Source organism: Nothobranchius furzeri, chromosome 18 (assembly GCF_043380555.1).
Source record: "Nothobranchius furzeri strain GRZ-AD chromosome 18, NfurGRZ-RIMD1, whole genome shotgun sequence".
NCBI classification, from domain to species: domain Eukaryota; kingdom Metazoa; phylum Chordata; class Actinopteri; order Cyprinodontiformes; family Nothobranchiidae; genus Nothobranchius; species Nothobranchius furzeri.
In genome coordinates, this window is record NC_091758.1 from 34,882,237 (window position 1) to 34,904,886 (window position 22,650).

Here is a 22,650-nt window from a genome sequence, read left to right on the forward strand (position 1 = left end):
AGAGCAAGTCACCCCTTATCAGTCTTACCCCCAAATTCCACTACCTCTGCTCCGCTTCGACACGAACGCCGGAGCAAAATCGGTCCTGTTGTAGTCAATCAGAGCAATTCCACTACTGCGGCCGTGCTCCGGCAGTGCGGCGCCGTGCGCCGCCCTCTGCTCCGGCGTCCGGCAAAAATAGAATCGATCCTATTTTTGCCGGACGCCGGAGCACCTCCGCAGTAAATGAACAGAAATCACCACCGCCCAACAGGAAAAGGAGCAAGCACAACTTCCGTTTTTCACAATAAATCGATAAACAAAAGGCGTTTTTTGTTTCATATGCACAGGTTTAACAACTTTTAACAACTATCAATGGCGGCTGAAGTTTAAATGCACAAAAGTAAGCCACAAATACAGTTTCTACTATCAAAGTAGTCACACTTTGTTGATCCAAACACTGCTGATCTGTCAACACAAATGATGGGCAGATTAAACAGTTCATTTCGATGCTTCTCCCACACACTCTTCCGCGTTTATTCCTCTGACTGTATCGCAAGATCTCGAAAATCCCGCGCATGCCTGTTTGCCCACCTCAGGTCTCCGCACCGGAGCGGAGCCGTTGTAGAGCGGGTACCAGTAAAAATTGAGTTCGGAAGCGAGCGGCTGCGGAGGGCGGGGGCGGACCGGAGCGGAGGTAGTGGAATTTGGGGGTTACTGCACTCCCGCTTCCTGTTTGAAAAATGCAACAAATTCTGTTGCCTGGCAGACGGAGAGGGTGGAGCCGCTAACAAATACACACACACACACACCGGTTCACAACAACACTGTGACATCATAATGTACCTGCTAACGTCATAGTTTACCTCTTAGCCAATAGTGGTGGCAGATTTTAATCCAAATGTAGTGCAGAGTTTTTACCTGAACACGGTGCAACACTGACTGTTTTAGGCAGATTATTTACATTTGAACTACGTTACACTAAAGGGCCAAATTATTGACTACATGTGTCTACAGCCCGATTAGACACTCATTTATATAATTTATCAGCAAAAGAAGTTGATTTGGGGGTGACTTGCTCTTTAAATTGACTCGTGCAGCTTCACACATCACAAGTGTTAGTATTCCTTCCCTCCGTGACACTTTTCATGAAAATCCAGCACCGGATTTGATTTTTTAATTCCATTTTTATGATTCAGTAGCTCATTTTTGGCACCTCGCACCATCTGGTAGCTTATTTGGTTTTATTTGTGCCATTTCAAATGTTTTTTATCATTCGTCGCATTATTTTATTTTTATAGTGCTGTTAATTGTTCTCCTATTTTATTGTTTTTAGTAGGAATTTTTATCTCTGACTATTTATGCTTTGTTCTTATGTGTTTTGCCTGTTCTTTATTGTGTTTCTTGTTCAAGCATTTGGCTTTTTTATGTACAGCACTTTGGTTAGCTGCCATGCTATTTTGAAATGGTGCTTTATAAATAAATATGGTATGTATGGTAAGTGTTGCAAATTTTCTTTTTACTGACTCATTTTTACTGTTTTGATTCTTTAATCAGCAAAGATGTTGCTTTGTATTCATCTGTTTTACAGAAAGATTTAAACAAACAGGCAAATTTGTGCCCTTGAGAAAAAGATCATTTGGATTTTTATTGTTTGCACATCTTTTGCGCTGTCCGGATTTAGCTGTGAAACCGAGTTAGCAAGCATTTTCTGTTTTTAAAGGGCGATCTCAGTTTTCGTTTGCTTTTAGATGATAATCAGGTTCCTGTTGTTATTTACATCAGAAACACAGCTAACAGCAGCGCGTCAGACATGTTGGTGACATTTAAATGTGGCCTGTCTCCTCCTGACATTTGCCAGTGACTCTCTGCTGCCAGTCGGGTCACTGTGAAGGTGTGAATGGTGAGTTAGTCACTGACAGGAACAGGAAAACATCATCAGTAATATTAGAGCAGTGCATTTGTTCATCACGGCTGACACAAACTAAAGTGTTTCTGACCGGTCTGGACTTAGAAAAGCTGAGACAAACAGAGGACTGGAGCTGCTTTGGGACTTCCTGTGCTTGCCAGGGTGTTAAAGTGATGAATGGAGGTGGCATCTGGGAGGACTTCAAATATGAAATAGATTTTAATGATTACTGACAATGTCATGCTTTACAGCTGCAGCCAAGCTTTTAGGAATCCCAGACAATCAGCGGAGAGCATTTGTATGACGATGTCCATGTATTGCGTTGAGCTCCAGAGGAGACCCTGACTCAGCTCTTCTTGTGATTCACTGATACTTGAAGGTGGAGCAAAAGATGTTTTTCTGGAGCGTTTTAGCCAAATTGCTTGAAATGCACTTCACTTGCTGATGGCAATCGATAATTTAAATGTTTTGTCAAAAATAGGAAGAATTGTAACCGCCTCTAAATCGAACAGTCTGTACAATAAGAATAAGAATAAGAATAAGAACAACTTTATTTATCCCGAGGGAAATTCTTGTGTCATGTACATCATGTACAAATCTCATCTAATCACCATGATCTTCCTTTCTTAATAGTTAGATCATAAAACTACTCTTCTGAATGTCCATCCAACCTCTGCTCTTTGTATGCATGAATCACACGTTCTCGGCTCAGAGCAGCTAAACAGGAAGCAAAGCCAGAGCTGGGCTGCCTAGTGTAACGCACTCACTCTTTTGTTCTGCTTGTCAGAAATTTTCTTTTAAAGAATGTTCTAGTTTAGTCTGGTTCTGTTCTGGTTGGGTTAGGTTGCTTACGGAGAACCTGTGAATGCAGCCGCTGGTCAGTAGGTTGCCACGGTAATTTAGAAATTCAGAATTAACGCAGATTCCTTGTTTTTCACCATAAATCGCCACACTATATTGTTCCAGCTCTGTAAATTGTTATAATTTCATGTAGGTAAAATATGTTTGTGCACCGAATTCGGTACTTTTTAAGGTACCGACCGAATTCCACAGTACCGACTGAGCACCGATTCACTTCATTTGAAACGGTGCCTCGTTTCGGTACCCGTCCTTCTTAACGAGAACTTGCCTAGACAGCTGCGCATGCGCAAGAGTGTTATGTCGTCGGTCGCTGCGAGCCAGTTGTAAACAGAGCAGCATGGTAGAAAGAACGCACGCTAAAGCTTGGGTCCACTTCACTAAATGTGATGGGTAACTGGGTGATGATGAAACCAGCGACAACAATCTAAGTGATACATCCTCATCTTAATCTGCTCCGGTAGGTAAAAAAAATGTTTAAGATAATGTTAGCTTGATATGTTAGCTTCCGTTTCACTAATGGTGCGTTCGCCTTCTCCTCGGAACTCCGAATTTCCGACTAGAAGAACATGAACGCACTCTAAAGTTTGGCTTCACTTTACTAAATGCGACGGGTGATTGGGTGAAGATGAAACCAGCGACAACGATCTAAGTGTGAGGCATCATCGTTTAAATCTGCTCCAGCAGCTAAACAAAATTGTTTAAGATAAAGTTAGCTTGAAAAATTAGCTTCCATTGCCACCAATGGTATCAGCTAATGGTGCGTTCGCTTTCTCCTCGGAAATTCTAACTTCCCAGTAGGAAAAATCAATTGAAAAAGGACATCAAAAGGAAAGAAGATACACAGTAAATTTAGTTCACAGTAAAGATGTTTGCTTCAGTTTAATTATCAGCTTATAAAACTACAAGGACGATGTTAAAATAAAAACAGCTGAATGTTATTTATCGTGATATATATCAAATATTGTTATATATTGAGAAAAACATATATTTAATTACAAAAGAGAATTAAAATATTAAACACTCAAAAGTATCGAAAATTGGTACCGTTAAGTACCGGTATCAATTCGTAGGTACCGGGAATTAGTACCGGATCGATTCAAATGTCAAAGGTACCCATCCCTATATGTTTGTAAATATGACTGAAAAAGTACTAACAACAGACCCAAAACCTAAAAGTGAACCTTCGTGAACAAGCACTGAGCGTTGTGTATTCTGGAGGTGCAGCTTAAGGGCGAAGCCTGGAAAAAAGGGGTTGGTCCTTTTAAACTGTGTATTTTCAAAACGCAGCTTGCTTGAATAGCAAGAAAAAACATCCTGTTCTACGTGCGCGCGCGCCTGTGTGTGTGTGTGTGTGTGTGTGTGTGTGTGTGTGTGTGTGTGTGTGTGTGTGTGTGTGTGTGTGTGTGTGTGTGTGTGTGTGAGAGAGAGAGAGAGAGAGAGAGAGAGAGAGATACAAACAGCACAGCTCCACAACACTGTCAGTCCTGCAGATTTTAATAAGCTCTACCACCATCCTCATTACAGAAAGCTATTAAAGTTATATAATAACATTACTATGTGTGGCGTAATGAGATGTACTATTAAAAACTCACTTTGTTCCTTTGGTGTATGACTCAGAAAGTAATTTTTACCCCTCCTTGTTAACAACATAAAGTGCCCTGCTTGAGATTGATTCCAACAGTAAAAACGTTAATATCAAAGTGCATCAGTCTCACACAGGATGCTCGGTCTCTCTGCTCGTGTTAAGTTTAAATCCAGCTTTATATTGTTTCCGCTGTGTGAAATATTCCCTTCCGATTGCAGTATAGGACAGGCGGCGTGTGCAAGCGGGAGCTCCCTGCTCGCTCTCTGAACGGGATAATGGTGAAGCTCACGCCTGGATTTTTAATTATCCGCTTTAACGAGTGGAAGGAAATTGCTGCGTGCCCGGCTTGTTTTGGAGGCAGGTGCGATGGCTTCGGCAGAGCAAGCGAGCGAAGACGGCACCTTTTACTCAACTCTGATGCTCTTGTGACAAATTATCCGCAAAAGCATTTCATCCCGAGCTTTTAACAGTTTGTGCTTTGGCTAAACGAAAGGAAATTTTACAAATTGAGCAGATGCGGGAGCAGCGTTAAGGTTTTAATTAGTGTTGGCTTATCAAGGAAATGCCTCTGTTTATCTCTGAGGATGGAGCTCACCGTGCAAGATGTAGGATTTCAATTGAAGTGGAAAATTTAATTAAAACTTTTATCGGTCTCGGTTGTGATATTTCCAAATATAGAGCTAAAACTGAATTCCTAAATAAAACTCTAAATTAGATGGCAGCTTTGCTGCCTAAATACTGCTAAATTGGATCCTGTGAGATGAGGTTTTGTGAAGTTTTACTGTTGGTGATGTTGATTGGAGGACAGTCTGTTTCCTACTTCGGCAGTTCGTCACCAAATCATTCATTGGAAGGAATGAAAGGATAAGACAGAACAGATCGAACCCAAACACATAAAGGCATCAGCAGTGGATCTTTCTTTTAGCAAAACAACCTTCATAGCGAAGGAAGTCTAAAGGCATCAGTGGGTTGGGCCAAACTTGGACCAAGTGCCGTATTTTCCGGACTATAAGTCGCACTTTTTTTTCATAATCTGGCCGGTCCTGCGATTTATATACCAAATTATGTAGGCTATGCCATGCTGCTGTGGGCCGGTGTTGTGCCATAAATTGATTGGCTGCCAAAAAATGATTAGCCACCACGGGATCGCGCACGGTTAGGGTAATTGCATTTCTAGACGAAATTCCCCAGGATTTCGCCTTAAAACTCAGCATATCTAGCAATATGGACGTTGAGAAAGCAGAGATAACCTCGTCCGGTACTTAAACAGATGTTTATCACGGATATTAGTTTTTCCAGTTCGGAAGTTGTTTTAAGTATTGCTATTTGTCTTAAACGTTCACAATGATGATATATTAATCCTTTTTGCAATATTTGCCCTGTACATTATGAAGCTGCTAAAAATACTTTAATTAGTTGTGTTTATAGAGCACCAGGATCATGTATTGGGACATTTAATGAAAAAATTATTGAATTGGTTGATCACATTAAATACAAAAGATTATTTCTATGTGGGGACTTTAATATTAATTTAGAACATGAGGCTGGACAGATAACTAAGGATTTTGCAGATTCACTGTATAGTGCAGGTTTATTTCCCTTGATAAACAAGCCAACAAGAATTACATCTCGGACTGCAACAATCATTGATAATATATTCACCAACAATAAGGATGATGTCAGGAAAACAGGGATATTAATGATGGATATTAGTGACCGCCTATCTGTTTTCGCAGTCTTCAAATACAAACATTCCATAAAACAAAACATCACCATGAACTACAGAAGAGATAAGTCAGTTAAAGCCATGGAGGCATTAAACAAAGATCATAATAAACAAAATTGGAAGGAGGCATACGTCAGTGATGTCAACGCTGCATACACATCCTTCATGAAAATACTGTTCAAGTCATATAATGATAACTGCAAATTAATCAGATCTACAGGTAAAAGGGAAAATCAACCTTGGATTACTAAGGGATTAAAGAATGCGTGTGCAAAAAAGAATAATTTATATAGGAGTTTATTTTTAAATTGCAAACAAGGGAAGCAGAAGATAGATGTAAAAAATATGAAAATAAATTGGTAACAATAATTAGGAAGCAAAATAAAAGATTATTATGGAAATCTATTGAATCAGAATAAAAATGACACAAAAGCTACTTGGGGAATAATAAACAGTGTGACTAATAGAGAGAAAACAAAATCCAGTATTCCAAATCACTTTGTCAAGGACAAAAAGATATTTATGATAATAAAGAAATCACTGATGAGTTTAATGATTTTTCTGTAAATGTAGGTAGATGGAGAACAAACCAATAATAGAAGATAAATTGACAACAATGATTAGTACCATCAATAGTAATGTCCTTGACAAAGTAGATAAAGAAGAAATACGAAACATTGTAAAAAACTGTGGAAACAAACGATCAACCGATTATCAGGACCTGGACATAACTGTTAAAACGGTCATAGAATCTGTCATTGAACCATTCACTTACATTTGTAATCCATCACTTTCTACTGGAAATTTTTCCTGACACAATGAAAACAACGAAAGTCATTCCTTTGTATAAGAGTGGTGACAAACATAGTTTCGATAATTACAGGCCGGTGTCACTGCTTCCACAGTTTTCTAAAATATTGGAAAAAGTATTTGTATCAAGGTTGGATAAATTCATCGAATAAAATAATATTTTAAACAATGATCAATATGGGTTTAGAACTAAACATTCCACAGCAATGGCAATAATGGAATTAACGGATAAAATATCAACAGCAATTGACAATAAAAATGACTTTGTTAGTGTTTTCATTGATTTGAAAAAAGCTTTTGACGTCATTGATCACTCAAGGTTACTTCGAAAATTAAGTCAGTATGGAATAAGAGGTGTGGCTCATCAATGGGTTAAAACTTATTTAGAAAAAGGGAAACAGTTTGTTCAGATAAAGGACCATAAATCAAAACTATGTGAAATTAATTGTGGAGTGCCACAAGGGTCGGTCCTCGGACAAAAACTGTTCATTTTGTTTATTAATGACTTGGTAAATGTATCTAAGACACTCGGTACCATTCTATTTGCAGATGATACAACACTGTTTTACTCAGGATATATTGAGGAGGTGGCTAAAGTGATAAATGATGAACTGATTAAAATTAAAAACTGGTTTGATATAAATAGATTGGCACTGAATCTTAATAAAACAGATTTTATACTGTTAAATGATAAAAAAAACTGTGATGTGGCACTGGAAATAGATGGGATTGCAATTCAAAGAGTAAAAGAAACTAAATTTCTTGGAGTTCTTCTTGATGAAGACTTGACATGGAAATCCCATATTAGTTACATAAAAGGTAAAGTTGCCAATTCCTCAAGTTTTTACCGACTAATTCTGGTTTGTTGGCATTGCACAATTCACTGATTGTTCCATACTTGATTTACTGTGTAGAAATCTGGGGAGCAACATACAAAAACTATACACAACCCTTATTTATTTTACAGAAAAGAGCTCTGAGAATCATCAATTATAGTGGCTGTAGAGATACATCAAACCCATTGTTTATTAAATATAAATTACTGAAATTTCATGATTTAAAAGACTGGAAAATCTGACAAACCATGTATAAAGCCAATTTAGGTACTCTGCCAACAAACATTCAGGGGATATTTGAAAAGAGAACTAGTAATTACATGCTGAAATAAACTGATGTGTTTACAAAACCTAGACTTAGAACTACAATTAAGGAATGGAATATATCTGTAAATGGTGTTAAATTATGGAATAACCTTATAAGGAAAATAAAAAAACTGTCATTTAGTATATTCAAAAAATGTACCAAATTGAGTTTATTAAATAATTATGAAAATGTAAATTAAATTAATGATCATGATCGCACTGGAATTTAGAACAGGAAAACGTTTAAAATGAATCTGGATTCAATTCAATTCAATTTGAAAATACTTTATTAATCCCAGAGGGAAATTGATTGCTGTAGTAGCTCAGAATAATAATAATAATCAAGTCATCAACGAGTTGTTGTATATTACAATGGCTGTTGGCAGGAAGGATCTCCAGTAGCGGTCAGTGTTGCAGCCAAACTGAAGAAGCCTCTGACTGAAGACACTCTTCCGTTGTCGGACAGTCTTGTGAAGAGAATGCTCAGGGTCTGACAAATGGTAATTAATTATAAATTGATTATTTCTACTGAAAAAGGGGGCAGAAATTATAAGATGTTTTTCTTCATTCTGCTCCTTTTTGTTCAAATTAGATTTTTTGTTATGTATTTCATATTGTTTATATGTTTTATTTATTTTTATTTTGAATGAAATAACAAAAAAAATAATATTTAACATAAAAAACAAAAATAATCAGTCAATTATCATATAGATAGTAAACACTTGAACCAAAACAGGAAATTGATGTTAACCTTTGACCTCATTTTCCACCTGCAAACAAGTGAAAGGTAGCACTAGTGGTAAAATGGATCGGTTTTTGTTGCCCAAATTTCCACGTGTTCAGTCAGAAACGAATGAATCTTTGGAAATTATCTCAGACCCACAGAAACCTACGGATCTGGATGAGAATCATCTATCTTCGCTGCAGCGGTCGAGGGTTGATTGTTTCAGGTGTTGTTGAGGTTTTGTGCATGCACGTGTATCTGCTAGTGTCGAAGGTGTTTTAGAGAACAATAGGTAGGCATGACCACTTCCTTCATAGCACCCTCAATAAAGAGACTAGCTCCTTCATAGCACCTGCAGAAAAACATTTCTGGAGCCGCCACTGAATCCATCCACCAAACCCACTGTTGGTCTTTCCACTGGGACTAGTAATAAACAGAAGGGTTAAGAACACTAATGTGAGAAAAACCTGCTTTTGTTTCTCTTTGACCAGGTCCCCCAGGATGAGTGGGCGGGCTATCCCGGCGGTGGGAAGGACGATGAGATCCCCTGTCGTAGGATGCGGAGCAGCAGCTATGTTAAAGCCATGGGGGACGAGGAGAGCGGAGAGTCGGACTCCAGCCCCAAGACCTCACCGCAGAAGTCTGTGCGGCCAGACGCTCTGGTCAAAGCCATCATCAGACCCAAGGACCTGCTGGACTCTCAGAGGTACGATTCCTACAGAAAAACACGCTGCTCCTTTTATCTTTGGCCTTTTTTCTGGTCTGTTTTGGTTACACGGTCAGTTCTGTCCGACTCGGTCAGGTTTTGTGTTTTAACGGGACTTTTTACTTCCTACCACTAAAGTGTGCCAAGCTGCAGCTCCACTATTTAAACTCAGTCAAGTCATAAAGATAAAACAGAGATACATATAGCATAGCATAGCATAGTTTATTTATATAGCACATTTAAAATGCAGCATGGGAGCTGCCCAAAGTGCTGCACAGGCTAAAACAAAACACACCCATTACAAGGAGCTAAAACAAAGGATAAAAATCTCAATTAAAAGCAGAGAAAACATGAATAATAAGAGCAGATTAAAACAATGACACAATGAAACACTAAAACGAGTCACTGTCTAAAAGCCAAAGTGTAAAAGTGGGTCTTTAAACGAGATTTAATAACCGCCAGAGATGGAGCCTGCCGAACTCCAATGGGCAATGAGTTCCTTAGCTTTGGGGCAGCATGGACAAATGCTCGGTCCCCCCGCGATTTGAGTCTCATCCGCGGCGTGTGCAGCAGCAAAAGGTCAGCCGACCTTAACGAGCGGGTGGGCACATATGGAGTGAGAAGGGCAGAGAGGTAGGAAGGTGCCAGGTCATTGAGTGCTTTAAAAACAAAAGTCAGTAACTTAAACTGCACTCTGAAAATGACAGGGAGCCAGTGAAGATGTGGCAGGACAGGGGTAATGTGGCTACGTCGGTGTGTACCCGTCAAGAACCTGGCAGCAGCGTTCTGAACAACCTGCAGCCGATTCAGGGCAGTGTCCGGAACACCAGTGAGGAGGGCGTTTGCATAGTCCAGGCGAGAGGTAATGAATGCATGAATGACTGACTCCAAATGCCTCCGTTTCAGGATTCGTCTGAGGTGAGTAAGGCGGCGAAACTGATAAAAACAAGACCTCACTACAGAGTTTATTTTATAAAACGTTCCAATAAACATGATAAATCAAGGTTTGAGTAACTAATCCGTTCACTGTGGTATTCTTTGTGTGATCCTGTTTAATGTGTTTTATCTCAGCTCTCTGGGGGGTCGCTTTCCAGCCATCTCTTATTCGATCATGAACACCTTCCTCTCTGCGTTGGTAGTTTTCATGATTCATGAAAGATCCCAGCATCACCAGGACCAAGCTGCTGCTAGCTCATCCCGTCCCATATTAGAAACCGTTTTAAACATTAAACAAAGTAGTAATTTATTATATTCCTTTTCTTTTATCCCTAATGGCACTCTTTTCTTTCTGTTTGTAGCTAAATGTGAATGTAGAGTTGCTTATTCATTACTAAGAAAAGGTTTAAACGGCGTTAAAAAGGTCTGACTGAAATGAAAATATTATTGTCGTTATTATTATGAGCAGCAAAAGAAATGGCAAGAATAAACCTTTTGCACAAAGTGACGTTTAGAATTATTTTTGTTTTATTTCTTCTCTTCAGTCACATAAGAACCTGCTAACGTCTTTGTTCATTAGTATAGAGACCCATATAAATAACATCATTTGCATCTATACTCATGCATGGTCTTGTGTTCCCACAGGACCATCCAGAAGACATTTCTATACAGCGTGTCTGCATTATGCATAAGTTGCCTTGTGCTTAAATCACCTGTTGGGTGCGTTAAGTACGCTGACGTATGGAAGCACATTGCCGTCAACGCGAGGAAAAAATGTAGAAGCGGTATCTCGTAATAACGAGAACGTCTGTCATTAAGATGAGATAGAAGTCTTATTTTAACAATAAACTTTTTAGTAACAGTGATTTGTAAAGGTTGTTTTATTGAGTTTCTCGAAATGGCACGTTTGATATCTCGTAGTAACGAGATATCGTTGAAGTGACACAATGACATCTTGCAGAATGTCGTCCAGAAGAAAAAAAAGGGAGAAGATTTAAGAAGCAGTAACTTGTCAGAGGAACACATTCGTCCACTTTGAAAACTACGGAGAAAGCAGCCCTCAGTTGGATTTGCAGCCCTTACATTTTCTAGTCAAGGGGAAGTTTTCAAAGTAAAAGTTGACTTCCTGTTATTGACTTTTTACATTTAAAAACTTACCGTAATTTCCGGACTGTAGAGCGCACCTCAATAAAAGCCGCTCCGGGGTAAAAGCCGCAGATATCTTCTGAATTGAAAACGTAGTTTAACTGAACGTAGCTGAACTGATCAGTATCAAACAAAACAGAAAAGTGATTAGTTCGTTCATCGTCCTCCTACGCACTGAAAACACTGAAGTCATCTTCTTCAGTGTCGGAGTTGAACAGCCTCAGAAGAGCTTCGTCACATACCTTTTCTGTGGCGACGTCTGTGTCGCTGTCCGTGTTGCTGTCATCATCCCGGCGTGGAGCTGGGAAAACAAGCAGTGCCGTTTTACTGTGAAAAATATCCTCCTGGGTGCTTTCCGTAGCACTCCTTTAACCATTCCTTCATTCGACTTTCCAGCATCCATCCTTTCTGGTTGACTAAAGCCGCACCTCATTATAAGCCGCATGGTTCAAAGCGGGGGAAAAAGTAGCAGCTTATAGTCCAGAAAATACTGTGTTGAGGGTCTGACCTCATGAGGAAATTACGATGCAGTGATTTTCTCCAAAATGACTGTGCTTAAATTGGTCTGAAAAGCAAATAATCACATCAGCGCCAAGAAACTTCATTTCCCATGATGCTTTGCACACGGAAGCATTGGGATGATGTCACCGCCTAATACTAGAAACACGTTCTGCGGGAGGCGGGAGCTCATGGACGCTTTCCCGCGAACTCAAGCTATAAATCATCAACAAAGACAAAGAAACTTCGTTCTTTTGCCCAGGATACCTGGCGGTAAGGACACGCTTGTCGAACGCTCCGACAACTTGAGCACGCGGAAGCTCTAAGTGCCCAAGTTGAGCCACGCAACCGCTGGAAACCACTCCAACTCCATCGGGACCTGACTGGGAACGAGCGGAGCTCCATCCAGCTCTTAGAGACGCTGTAAGTTGTCAAACTCAGCACAAAAGAAACTTCGTTCTCTTTGTGTCCAGCCCGTGGAGAAACACTCCCGGAGAACGCCAAACAACGGAGAAAGCATCAAACCGACGGACGACGCCGAAAGCTGCGGAGAAACACGGAGAACCGTCAAATCAAACAGTGAGGGATGCTTCACTGTTCTGGTGATCAGAAACTCATCTCCTTCTCTCTCTTTCCTTCTTCCGTTTCCTCTATAGTCCAGAATAAGCAATAAAACCGCGCTATTGCTTAAAAAGTAGCTTCGTGTTTTCCTCTTTCGTCCCAAACACGTCCGTCGGGTCATTTTGAATAAATAAACTGCTTATTTATCATTGTTTGAATATCTTTAAACGTTTCCTACTATGGCCAAGTGGTGAAACTAAAAGATATTAACTTGTGATTAATCTTTTGTGTTGTTTCATGATCCTTTGAAATGTTTTGAGTGATTTAAGGTTAAGTTACTACTGATTCTAAGTGCCTTGGAAGTTAAAGTGCAAGTTGCCACCCACACTTTAGCCAGACAAAGGGGTCAGCCATCTTGTATACAGACTCCATTTTAGAAATACACACACACATACATACACACAAAACACCTTGAACATTATTTTGAATATACATCCTTTTATTATATCACATGGTTATTATTCATTTATGCCACTGTTTATTCATTTGACAAATTGTTAATTAAACGTTATAAAATTCAGATTTTCGTCTCCAGTAGCTTTGTTGTGTCGAAGAGACGTCTCTGCTCCGAGGATTCTACGAACTTCAAGAAAGACTGATAAGAGTTTTGGATTCAATTTTTCCCCGGTTAAAGGGGAATGGTGCCCCGTATATCTAAGAATATCTTAATTAATTAATAAATCAGTAAATATTCCCATATTTACAGAATTTATTGAAGAATCCAAAAGTAAGTTAACGCTTACTAATTGTTCGCTCCTAATAACCCCAACAACTGTAAATGAAATCTTTTTACATCAACAAAATGATACGTGTAAAAAGTATGCCCCGATATTACATTAGACTTTGTGTGTGTGTGGGGGAATTCTGTGGGTGTTTTTGATGCTTTTAGATTGTTCCTCTTAAATACAACCTCTCACAATGACGGAGCTGTCAGTCTGTTGCCTTGGCAACGGGGTGTGCATGGCAGAGAAAGGAGCTAACGATTGTTTTTGCGCATTTCTGCACCGTTGTTAGCTGCTTTTCCTCTCACTGTTGTGGCGCTGCTGCGGTACATCCTTAAAGAGCAAGTCACCCCCAAATAAACTTTTTTTTTGCTGATAAACTATATAAACGAGTGTCTAATCGTGCTGCAGACACGTGTCGTCAATAATTTGGCACTTCAGTGCATCTTAGTTAAAATTTAAATATTCTGCCTAAAACTGGCAGTGTTTTGCCGTTGTCAGGTAAAAACTGCGCTGTATTTTTATTTAAATCTGCCACCACTATTGGCTAAGAGGTATGCTATGATGTAAACTGGTACATTATGATGTCACAATGCTGTCGTGAGCCTGTGTGTGTGTGTATTTGTTAGCAGCTCCGCCCTCTCGGTCTGCCAGTTAACAGCATTTGTTGACTTTTTCAAACAGGAAGTGGGAGTGGAGTTAGACTCTGGTAGGGGGTGACTTGCTCTTTAAAGTTAAATCAAAACACATAACCGCCATTTTGTTGTTTAAACTTTTGTCATTATAACAAGATACAGACCACCTTATTTCCAAGATAATTTCTTATTAAAATGACTTTTATACCTCTTTACTACGAGAGACTTTGCCAAGATGCTGCTTCTTTATGTTTTCTCTCGCACAGACAGCAATATGCATCCGTATGGATAGCGTAAGAGATGAAATCAGAGATTAGGATTCCGTCTTTGTTTGTTTGTTTGTTTTATCTCTGACGTAATGTTCGTTTCTGGCCAAAGCGGATTGTTTCCCACCCAGCAGATGACTCTTCCCCTGAATTATGGCAGCACATGTGCACATGGGCAAAAATGAATGATGAACACTTGTTCCTTTTGCTGGGAGACAAGAAAAGAAAATGGCTTCCAAAAACTCACTATTACTTCCAAATTGTTCCCTTTTATATCCACATAATAAGCCAGATATTCCCCTCGGTGGATGCGAAATGGCTAATCGACTGTTATGGGTTGTGATCAGGGAGGATCATAATGATATCCGTCGTGGAAGATGCAGTCATTTTGCTCTTTTAACACCTCTCTCAGATGAGGTTGTAATGTGTGCCTCTGCCACAGTGGGGCTTCCTACATTTCTCACATCTTGTGAAGCGCCCCCCTCACTCTCCACTCTGAATGGCTGTAAACAGTGAATGATTTATGAGGATGCAACAGCAGGAAGGGATATCAATAACAGTTATTGTACTCCGAGGCCCCGCTGAATAAACGTCTCTCTCTGCGGTTGCACCGAGTCTGCTGAGCTCTGCTAAAGGCGAGATATTGACCAGAGAGGCGCAGATTGTGTGGCCTGCCTCTGGGTGCAGTGACACTGACGGCAGCGGTATTGAGTCTGCAGCAGAGGGTTTGTTGGCGCTATCATTTCAAACACCCAAAGTGTCCCCAAGGGTGTCGTTACCAAAGCATCCTGATACTCCTGCAAATCCACTTAAAGAATGATGCTGTGATGTGGCGTTCTCAAAAACAACAAAAGCCTCTTTTTTTTGTTCAGATCACAGCTACAGAACATGGATTTAGTGCTAAACTAAACCTTTAAATCTAGAAAGCATCTTCCTTATTGTTGGTTAAGACTTTCTTTACAAGAGCCAACAGACATTAGGACAGTTTTCGAACTGTGTCTCTGCAGCAGCTGTGCGTTTCCTCAACACCAGCAGACAGTTGTCTTAATTGGCCTCCAGCCACACTCCGCATTCACAAACCTGTGCACAAGTCCGGTCCAGCCAGCAGAGGTGCATGGGCATACTACACGGTGTGAAATAACACACAATACAGTGAGTGGCAGGCATCCTCTGCAACCAGCGTGCTGTCTGCACACTGCTGCATATAAATACAGAGAGATTGATTAGACAATATTCCACAGCCGCCCTAATCACCCTTATCTGACTCTGTTCTCCAAATGAATCGGAACTACAGACGCCACACCCTCAAAACAGCCTCGTATGGATAGCCTTTCTACTGCATCTTTCATTAAGCGATGCTAAGCTTAATGCCGAGCCTAAAACGGATGTGGTCTGGTTTCCATACGGCTTCCAGACAGACTGCCATTTCCAGCTACCGTGGAACGTCTCTGGAAATTTTCACCCGAGAGAGCACGGAATTTGGCGTGATACTTTTGAAATGAGCCAGCAGGAAGAGCAGGAAAACTTTCAAAACATGCAGAACGATGAACGCCAAGGACCAAGATTGAGGCCTAGTCCACACGTAGCCGGGTTTTTTTTTAAACGAATATCCGCCCCTCCAAAAACTTGCATCCACACCACCTCGTTTAAAAAAACTGTCCACACGTACCCAGATAAATACGTTGTTAAGGACATGCCAGACCTGTAGGCGGCAGTACTTCCCCCGAATTGTATCCAGTCAGCGTCGTCTGTGGTCTTCTGCAAGGAGCAGTAATTCCGCTTGCAAAAACAAACAAGCACAAAGCGCTTGGACAATTGATAAAGCGAGCGCAGCTCTGAGGGCATCCATGCTGTCGGCTAGCGTAAACACAGGCCGCACACGTGATGTCAGCATTTTTTTGTCGTGGAAAGTGACGTTGCGGACCTTAAAACTCAGGTTTTGTCTGTCCACACGCAGACACCCAAAACGGAGAAAACGCAGATCTTCACTTTGGCCGGAGTTTTTAAAAAGATCCGTTTTCATGTGAAAAAACTCCGTTTTCGTGTGGATGACAGGCCAAAACGTAGAAAAATATCTACGTTTTGGCAGATCCCCGGCTACGTGTGGACAGGGCCTTAGTCAGTTCTTGTAGATCATTCCTTAATATCTAAACTATGTAGAGCAGGTTGTCCAGTAAATGGAAGGTTGCAGGTTCGATCCCGGCTACAGCCAGAGAATGCTGCTGTTGTGTCCTTGGGCAAAACGCTTAACCCACCTTGCGGTGTCGCCTGTGTTTAGCAGGCCTCGCCTCCGTCAGTGCGCCCCAGAGCAGCTGTGGCTACATTGTAGCTCATCCCCACCAGCGTGTGAGTGTGTGATGGACTGATTGTGTTATGAAGCGCCTTGGGGGGTTGTAGAACCCTAAGAAGGCGCTAATACAGGCCGTTTACCACACTTGTCAGTCATATACTCCCTGGTTTCTGTGGGTGGTTATATGAAGCTCGGATTTTTCCCTACCTGAGTGTAGCTTGCTATTTTCCTAAGTTTAGTTGATAAAGTTTTTTGTACTGAACCCTTTTCTCTTGACCCTTGGCCCATTTCTGCTCCCAATTCTGAATCCAAGCATGAGAGCTTATGCTGTCAAGGTTCATTTGATTTTGTTGGGACAGGATTAGATTAGACTGGTGACAGAACATGTGTAGGTTGGATTTCCTCTGCACTCGGAGCCATCTGATGTTCCGATGGCCCAAACACATCGTTGACAGCCGCGACTCCTTGAGGCAAATGACGGGAAAAAGAGAACAAGGCTGTCAAGTCGTGTCACCTCCCTCCATCTTTCCCCTCTTCGGAGCTCTCTTGTCGCTCTTGCAGCTGACAGGGTCTTTGTTCATCTCAGTGGTGAAGAGTCCATCGCAGCCACGGGAGCGCTGAACTGGAACAGCTCGAGAACTTGATGTAAAGATAGATATCGACGAATGCTCTAATTAACCATCGGGTTCCCAACTGCTGCAGAGGTGACGTCTTTATCAAACTAAAAATCTACTTTTTATGACTGTCCAGCAGGAGTTTGACCTGCCAACCGCGTTAAAACACCACAGTGATGATGATGAACTCAATGACACGTGCAGTCGTTTGGATTAAGAGTCAGTCATGTGTCACATCTGATAACGAGTCTTATTGACACTTACGCACCGGAGATCATTTGACATCCATCTCCACGAACTCCTCTTTGAACAGCTGTGACCTGGTGTTTGATCACACAAACAGTTTAATTGCACCCGTTTAGCCAAAAAAATGTACAAAAAATAAATAAATTGGGTCCAGTTGGTGGCGGCGTGTCAGTGATTGGTTTCTTGCATGGCTGTAATTAATCAGAGTTAATGCTGACAAAGCTTTCAATAAATCCCTATTGGACATAATGTAATTATTCTTTTAGATTGCATTGTGTTATGTATGAGCACGTCTTCCCGAGTTCTCAAGGTCGGAGCAGAAATCCAGTCGATTGATTGGTGGCTGAAGTGACACGCATCATTTGGCTGATTATCTGTTTGGGAGACTCTTTCCCAGCATATAATTATCTGGATCTCGCAGATCAGTGTGACATTTCAGTCCCGGAACTGCAGATTGATTGCATCAATGTGGTTGATTCTTAACCACCAAATGCAACGCTGTCCAGATGTATGCGCCTTTTGTCCTTTTTTTAGGTTCTTGATAACAAATTTTAAATATGTACATTTTGACTGAGATACGGCTGCACTAGTGTGACACCTTGTGGTTTTCTGATACTGTAAATGTAATATTTCATTAGTGATGGCTATAAATCCTTAAAGATACAACGACAAATCTGCAAAACAAGCTAGCTTAACCTCCTGGGACCCACACTTGTATTTGGGTTGATATAAAGGAAAAAACCTATCTAGCTGTAACAGATTAGTCGACTGTAATTAACAGAAACAAAGTTACAAAAATTTAAATTCAATAAAATTTAATTTTATAAATTACCTCTGATACGGGCTGTTACGTCCCTGTAGGACCGGTGTCAGAGCTTGGTCCGCATTGCCAGCAGTAAGTCGGGCTCGTTCCCAGTAAGAGTTGGACTCCGCCAAGGCTGCCCTTTGTCACCAATTCTGTGCATAACCTTTATGGACAGGATTTCTAGGCGCAGCCAAGGTGTGGAGGGCATCCGTTTTGGTGGCCTGAGGATCAGGTCTCTGCTTTTTGCAGATGATGTGGTCCTGTTGGCTTCATCAGAATGTGATCTTCAGCTTTCGCTGGAGCGGTTCACAGCCGAGTGTGAAGCAGCTGGGATGAGAATCAGCTCCTCTAAATCTGAGACCATGGTCTTGAGTCAGAAAAGGGTAGAATGCCTTCTGCAGGTCAGGGATGAGGTCCTGTCCCAAGTGGAGGAGTTTAAGTATCTCGGGGTCTTGTTCACGAGTGAGGGAAAACTGGAGCGTGAGATCGATAGGCGGATTGGTGCTGCATCTGCAGTGATGCGGGCGTTGTACCGGTCTGTCGTGGTGAAGAGAGAGCTGAGCCAGAAGGCGAAGCTCTCGATTTACCGGTCGATCTACGTTCCTACCCTCACCTATGGTCATGAGCTTTGGGTAGTGACCGAAAGAACGAGATCGCGGATACAAGCGGCCGAAATGAGTTTTCTCCGAAGAGTGGCTGGGCTCTCCCTAAGAGATAGGGTGAGAAGCTCGGTCATTCGGGAGGGGCTCGGAGTAGACCCGCTGCTCCTCCACATTGAGGTGGCTCGGGCATCGGGTCAGGATGCCTCCTGGATGCCTCCCTGGTGAGGTTTTCCAGGCACGTCCAACCGGGAGGAGGCCTAAAGGTAGACCCAGGACACGGTGGAGGGACTATGTCTCTCACCTGGCCAGGGAACGCCTTGGGATTCCCCCGGAGGAGCTGGCCCAAGTGGCTGGGGAGAGGGAAGTATGGGCCTCTCACCTTAGGCTACTGCCCCCACGACCCAACTCCGGATAAGCGGATGAAAATGGATGGATGGATGGATTAATTTAATAATAATGTTGTCAAATATCCTGAAGAAAGAAAGACAACAAAAATATTTTAAGATTAAAGTCAACGTCAAGTGTCTATAAGTAATAACAAAAAGGTCTAAGAAGAAGAGAATAAAATTTTTAAGTGCAAGGAGCCAATGTCCACATATGTGGACACAGGGCTTTAGGAGGTTAAACAGTTTAATGCATCTTAAGGCAAACGTAGTATAGTTGTAACTATTTAGAGCTAATTAAAGAGCAGGTTCAATGAGAAACAGTTTTTTACTTGTTGTTTTTGAAAATGATCAGTCACTCTGAGTTTGTCATGCAGGCTGAACGTGAAAATAGTCTCCTGCATTAGAATCTGATAGAAAACAGAAGAGAAAGCACCAGGTTCAGAAAATCCTGACAGATCTACGTCACACTGTCACTTAACATCTTGACTCGTGACGGGGAAGGCTGTTGTTGGTTTCACGTCCAGGAAATGGACTCGGCTGTAGAAGCTAACCATTAGCATTAGCAACTCCACCACACAGCAGAACTCCTCCAGGTTTGTGTTATTTATGCAGATAAAACATCTAGAGTTGCATTGCTGTTAGCCAATCAGAGGCAAGGTGTCTTAAGATTAGGAAACAAGACTTCAAATCCCGTCGTCTTCCTCCACTTTCTCTCCCAGCTGAACTCTGTCCTCAAACAGAAACTGGAGCTTTTGTCCTGAGAGGACAACTTACAAGACATTCAGTCCTACAAGAGACCACTGCAAATGTATTTAAAATAAGAGTAAAATTGACCTTTAAAAAAAGGCCTTTATCTTAAAACCTCAGCCAATAACATGGCTCGATCTGAAACCAAAGTGCCCATGGGCAAGACACTGCCTCGTGTGGTCTGTCAGATCACAAATCCAGAAACGTTTGATTTGAATCATTTTGACAAATAAAATACCTTTTTTTTTTACATGCAGCATGAAAGGCAGAAAGTGTGTGATCCCTCGCCTTGATATTGGCTGAAAATGGAAGAGCATTAGCACCAATCAGAACCATTAGAGGGAATTTGCTGTGACATGATTTGATAAAACAGGCTCGCCTCACTCAGCTGATGATAATTTCTCTACAGGCAGAACGAGTGAAGTAGTACGCATTTTAAGGCTCTTGTTTGATCCTGTCAGCTAAAAGCGTATGTTCTTTTCACAGGAGCTGCAGGAGATCGTGTGTGTGTGTGTGTGTGTGTGTGTGTGTGTGTGTGTGTGTGTGTGTGTGTGTGTGTGTGTGTGTGTGTGTGTGTGTGTGTGCGGATAATCTAATTATCTACAGAGAGAGAGTGGGCTTGTTTATTATCAAGTCTAATTGTGTTGTGCCTGTGACATTTCATTATCAAATGCTTTTGGTCTGTTGTGGAAAATTCTTTTTGTGCACTTACACAACTCATAACACACTCCCCATCGCTCCACTTGTGTTTGAGTACATTATTATTATTATTATTATTATTATTATTATTATTATTATTATTATTATTATTTAGAAGATATTGCCTCCACCAAGCAACACTATGTCCTAACTAACTCCAACAGCGACATGTTCCCACTTTCCCCATCATTCAGAGGTTATTTTGGTCATATTGTATCACCCTAATGTTTGCAGCACTTTGGTGAAACTCCCAAGCAAACATTCAATAAATCACAAATTTCATTTAGAACTAAATTAATGTGCAAAAGTATCAAGTCATCCATAGCCAGTAATACAATCAAAGGTTTGCAAGGCTTTGTGAAGACATCTCAACGTCTCATTTTCAGTTCAGCCCTTGAGCATTTTCAAATAAATACTCTTTATTGGTGTTTTTATGCCACATTACAATAAACAATTAATCATTTAGGCATGATAATGCTCTTAGACTCATGCAATGAATCAGTGTTGGCTCATGACAAACAACTTAGCAAAGATCCTGCTGTAAAACAGCTCAGATCCTTTTTGTAAGGCTGACACTTCCAGATTTTATCCTTTTTTTAAGTACAGATATTTTCAAGCAGAGAATTTTGATCGAGACATTTTTAATTATCAAAAGGAGGTTTTTTCTTTTCTAGAAGCCAAAAACAAACCAGGTGTGGCTTAAAGCTTTTGCACAGTTCTGGAATTTCACTCAATGACTTTACATCCCATCCAGCCACCACTTGTGAGACTCAGTAACCCTGTTTTCTTCTTTGCCCGCAGCTCTTACCGCCTGGATAAAATCAACAGTGACATGCATAACTACATCACCAATTTTGCTGCAGACTTGAGGTGAATACAAGCTGAGCACCTCCCATTACCCCCCTGTGTCGGTGCTGTGTAGCAACAGCCACACCTGTCCTGCTGAAGCTCTTAACACGAGTGCCTCAGAATAACTAAAGACCTGAGAGGTCAGGGTGTTTCTCAGTGCCAAGGAACCTTGCCTTGATGTCTTGGCCCCGCCCCGGTTGCCTAGGAGGTACATCATCAGGAACCGCCAAGCAGTGTTCCAATGTTCATGTTCTACCGAGGCGTGTGTTCTCCGTTTGTTAGCCGTTTAGCTAGCTGAGCGAGGATACACGGGAGGTGTCTTGTAGCCTAGCTTTGGTCAACAATTACTCACAATACATCGCGGTATTTTCAAAAGGACAGCGGATTAGAAGCCGACAGCTACTTCTGGTACAATTTTCAAGTTTAAAAGTAAGTCAACTAATTAAAAATGTTTTTTAGATCCAAAGAAGTTCTCTATTGTTGGTTAGTTGTTTAGTAAGGTGCAGCTTCGACCGCCGTGGAAGCCGCGGTCATGTGATGCAAGTCAGTTCCATTTAACCGTTTTCTTTGACCAAGGAAGGACAGCGTCCTCGTAAGCAAGGCGCCTGGCCTCACAAGATACCGCCTCACAAGGCCAGGCGCCTTGACATTGAGAAACACCCAGGGAAATCAGCTGATCAGCATCGGAAGAAATTATACACTATTTAAAGTAGTCCTAGAGTTTAAACCACATTTACCTTGTTGCTAAAAATAGACACCTTGAGGTGTCACAAGTAAGGTTCCCAAGTATCTGTGTCTTCTACGACCTGCTAATGTTCTAATGACTGCAGAGGAAAGGTCAATTCGGGAAAAAGCTAGTTTAACACGTCATAAGCCAGAAAAACCGCCGCACACTGGCATGTCCCAACCAACTTCAATATTGGCAAGAAGTAAACGCTGGCCGTAAAGAGAACCGCAGAACAACGCCAACCCAAGCTACTGCAAACTCTAGCCTGCTCTATTGCTAACACTAGCCTACTAAAATCCTTGTTAGACAAGAGGAAATCAACAAAGAGGAATGTTAAACACACGTTCCAGAATGTACCGGGAATAGCCAGAATTTGAACGAATTCCAGGTAGATCCACCACCAGAGTTTAGCGAAGGGG

At 41.3% G+C, this 22,650-nt stretch overlaps 1 protein-coding gene across 10 annotated transcripts in view; it reads left to right on the plus strand.

Annotated features, from left to right (window-relative positions):
- Positions 1–22,650, plus strand: part of dlgap2a (discs, large (Drosophila) homolog-associated protein 2a) — a 212,281-nt gene that overhangs the window by 151,402 nt on the left and 38,229 nt on the right. For 6 of the 10 annotated variants that reach the window (XM_015970345.3, XM_015970346.3, XM_054742143.2 and 3 more), the window contains 2 exons: positions 9,228–9,442; positions 21,457–21,525. In XM_015970345.3, coding sequence (XP_015825831.3) covers positions 9,228–9,442; positions 21,457–21,525 — 284 coding nt within the window. The remainder of the gene's footprint in view (positions 1–9,227; positions 9,443–21,456; positions 21,526–22,650) is intronic. The other 4 variants (XM_054742144.2, XM_054742145.2, XM_054742140.2 and 1 more) reach the window with 1 other exon arrangement.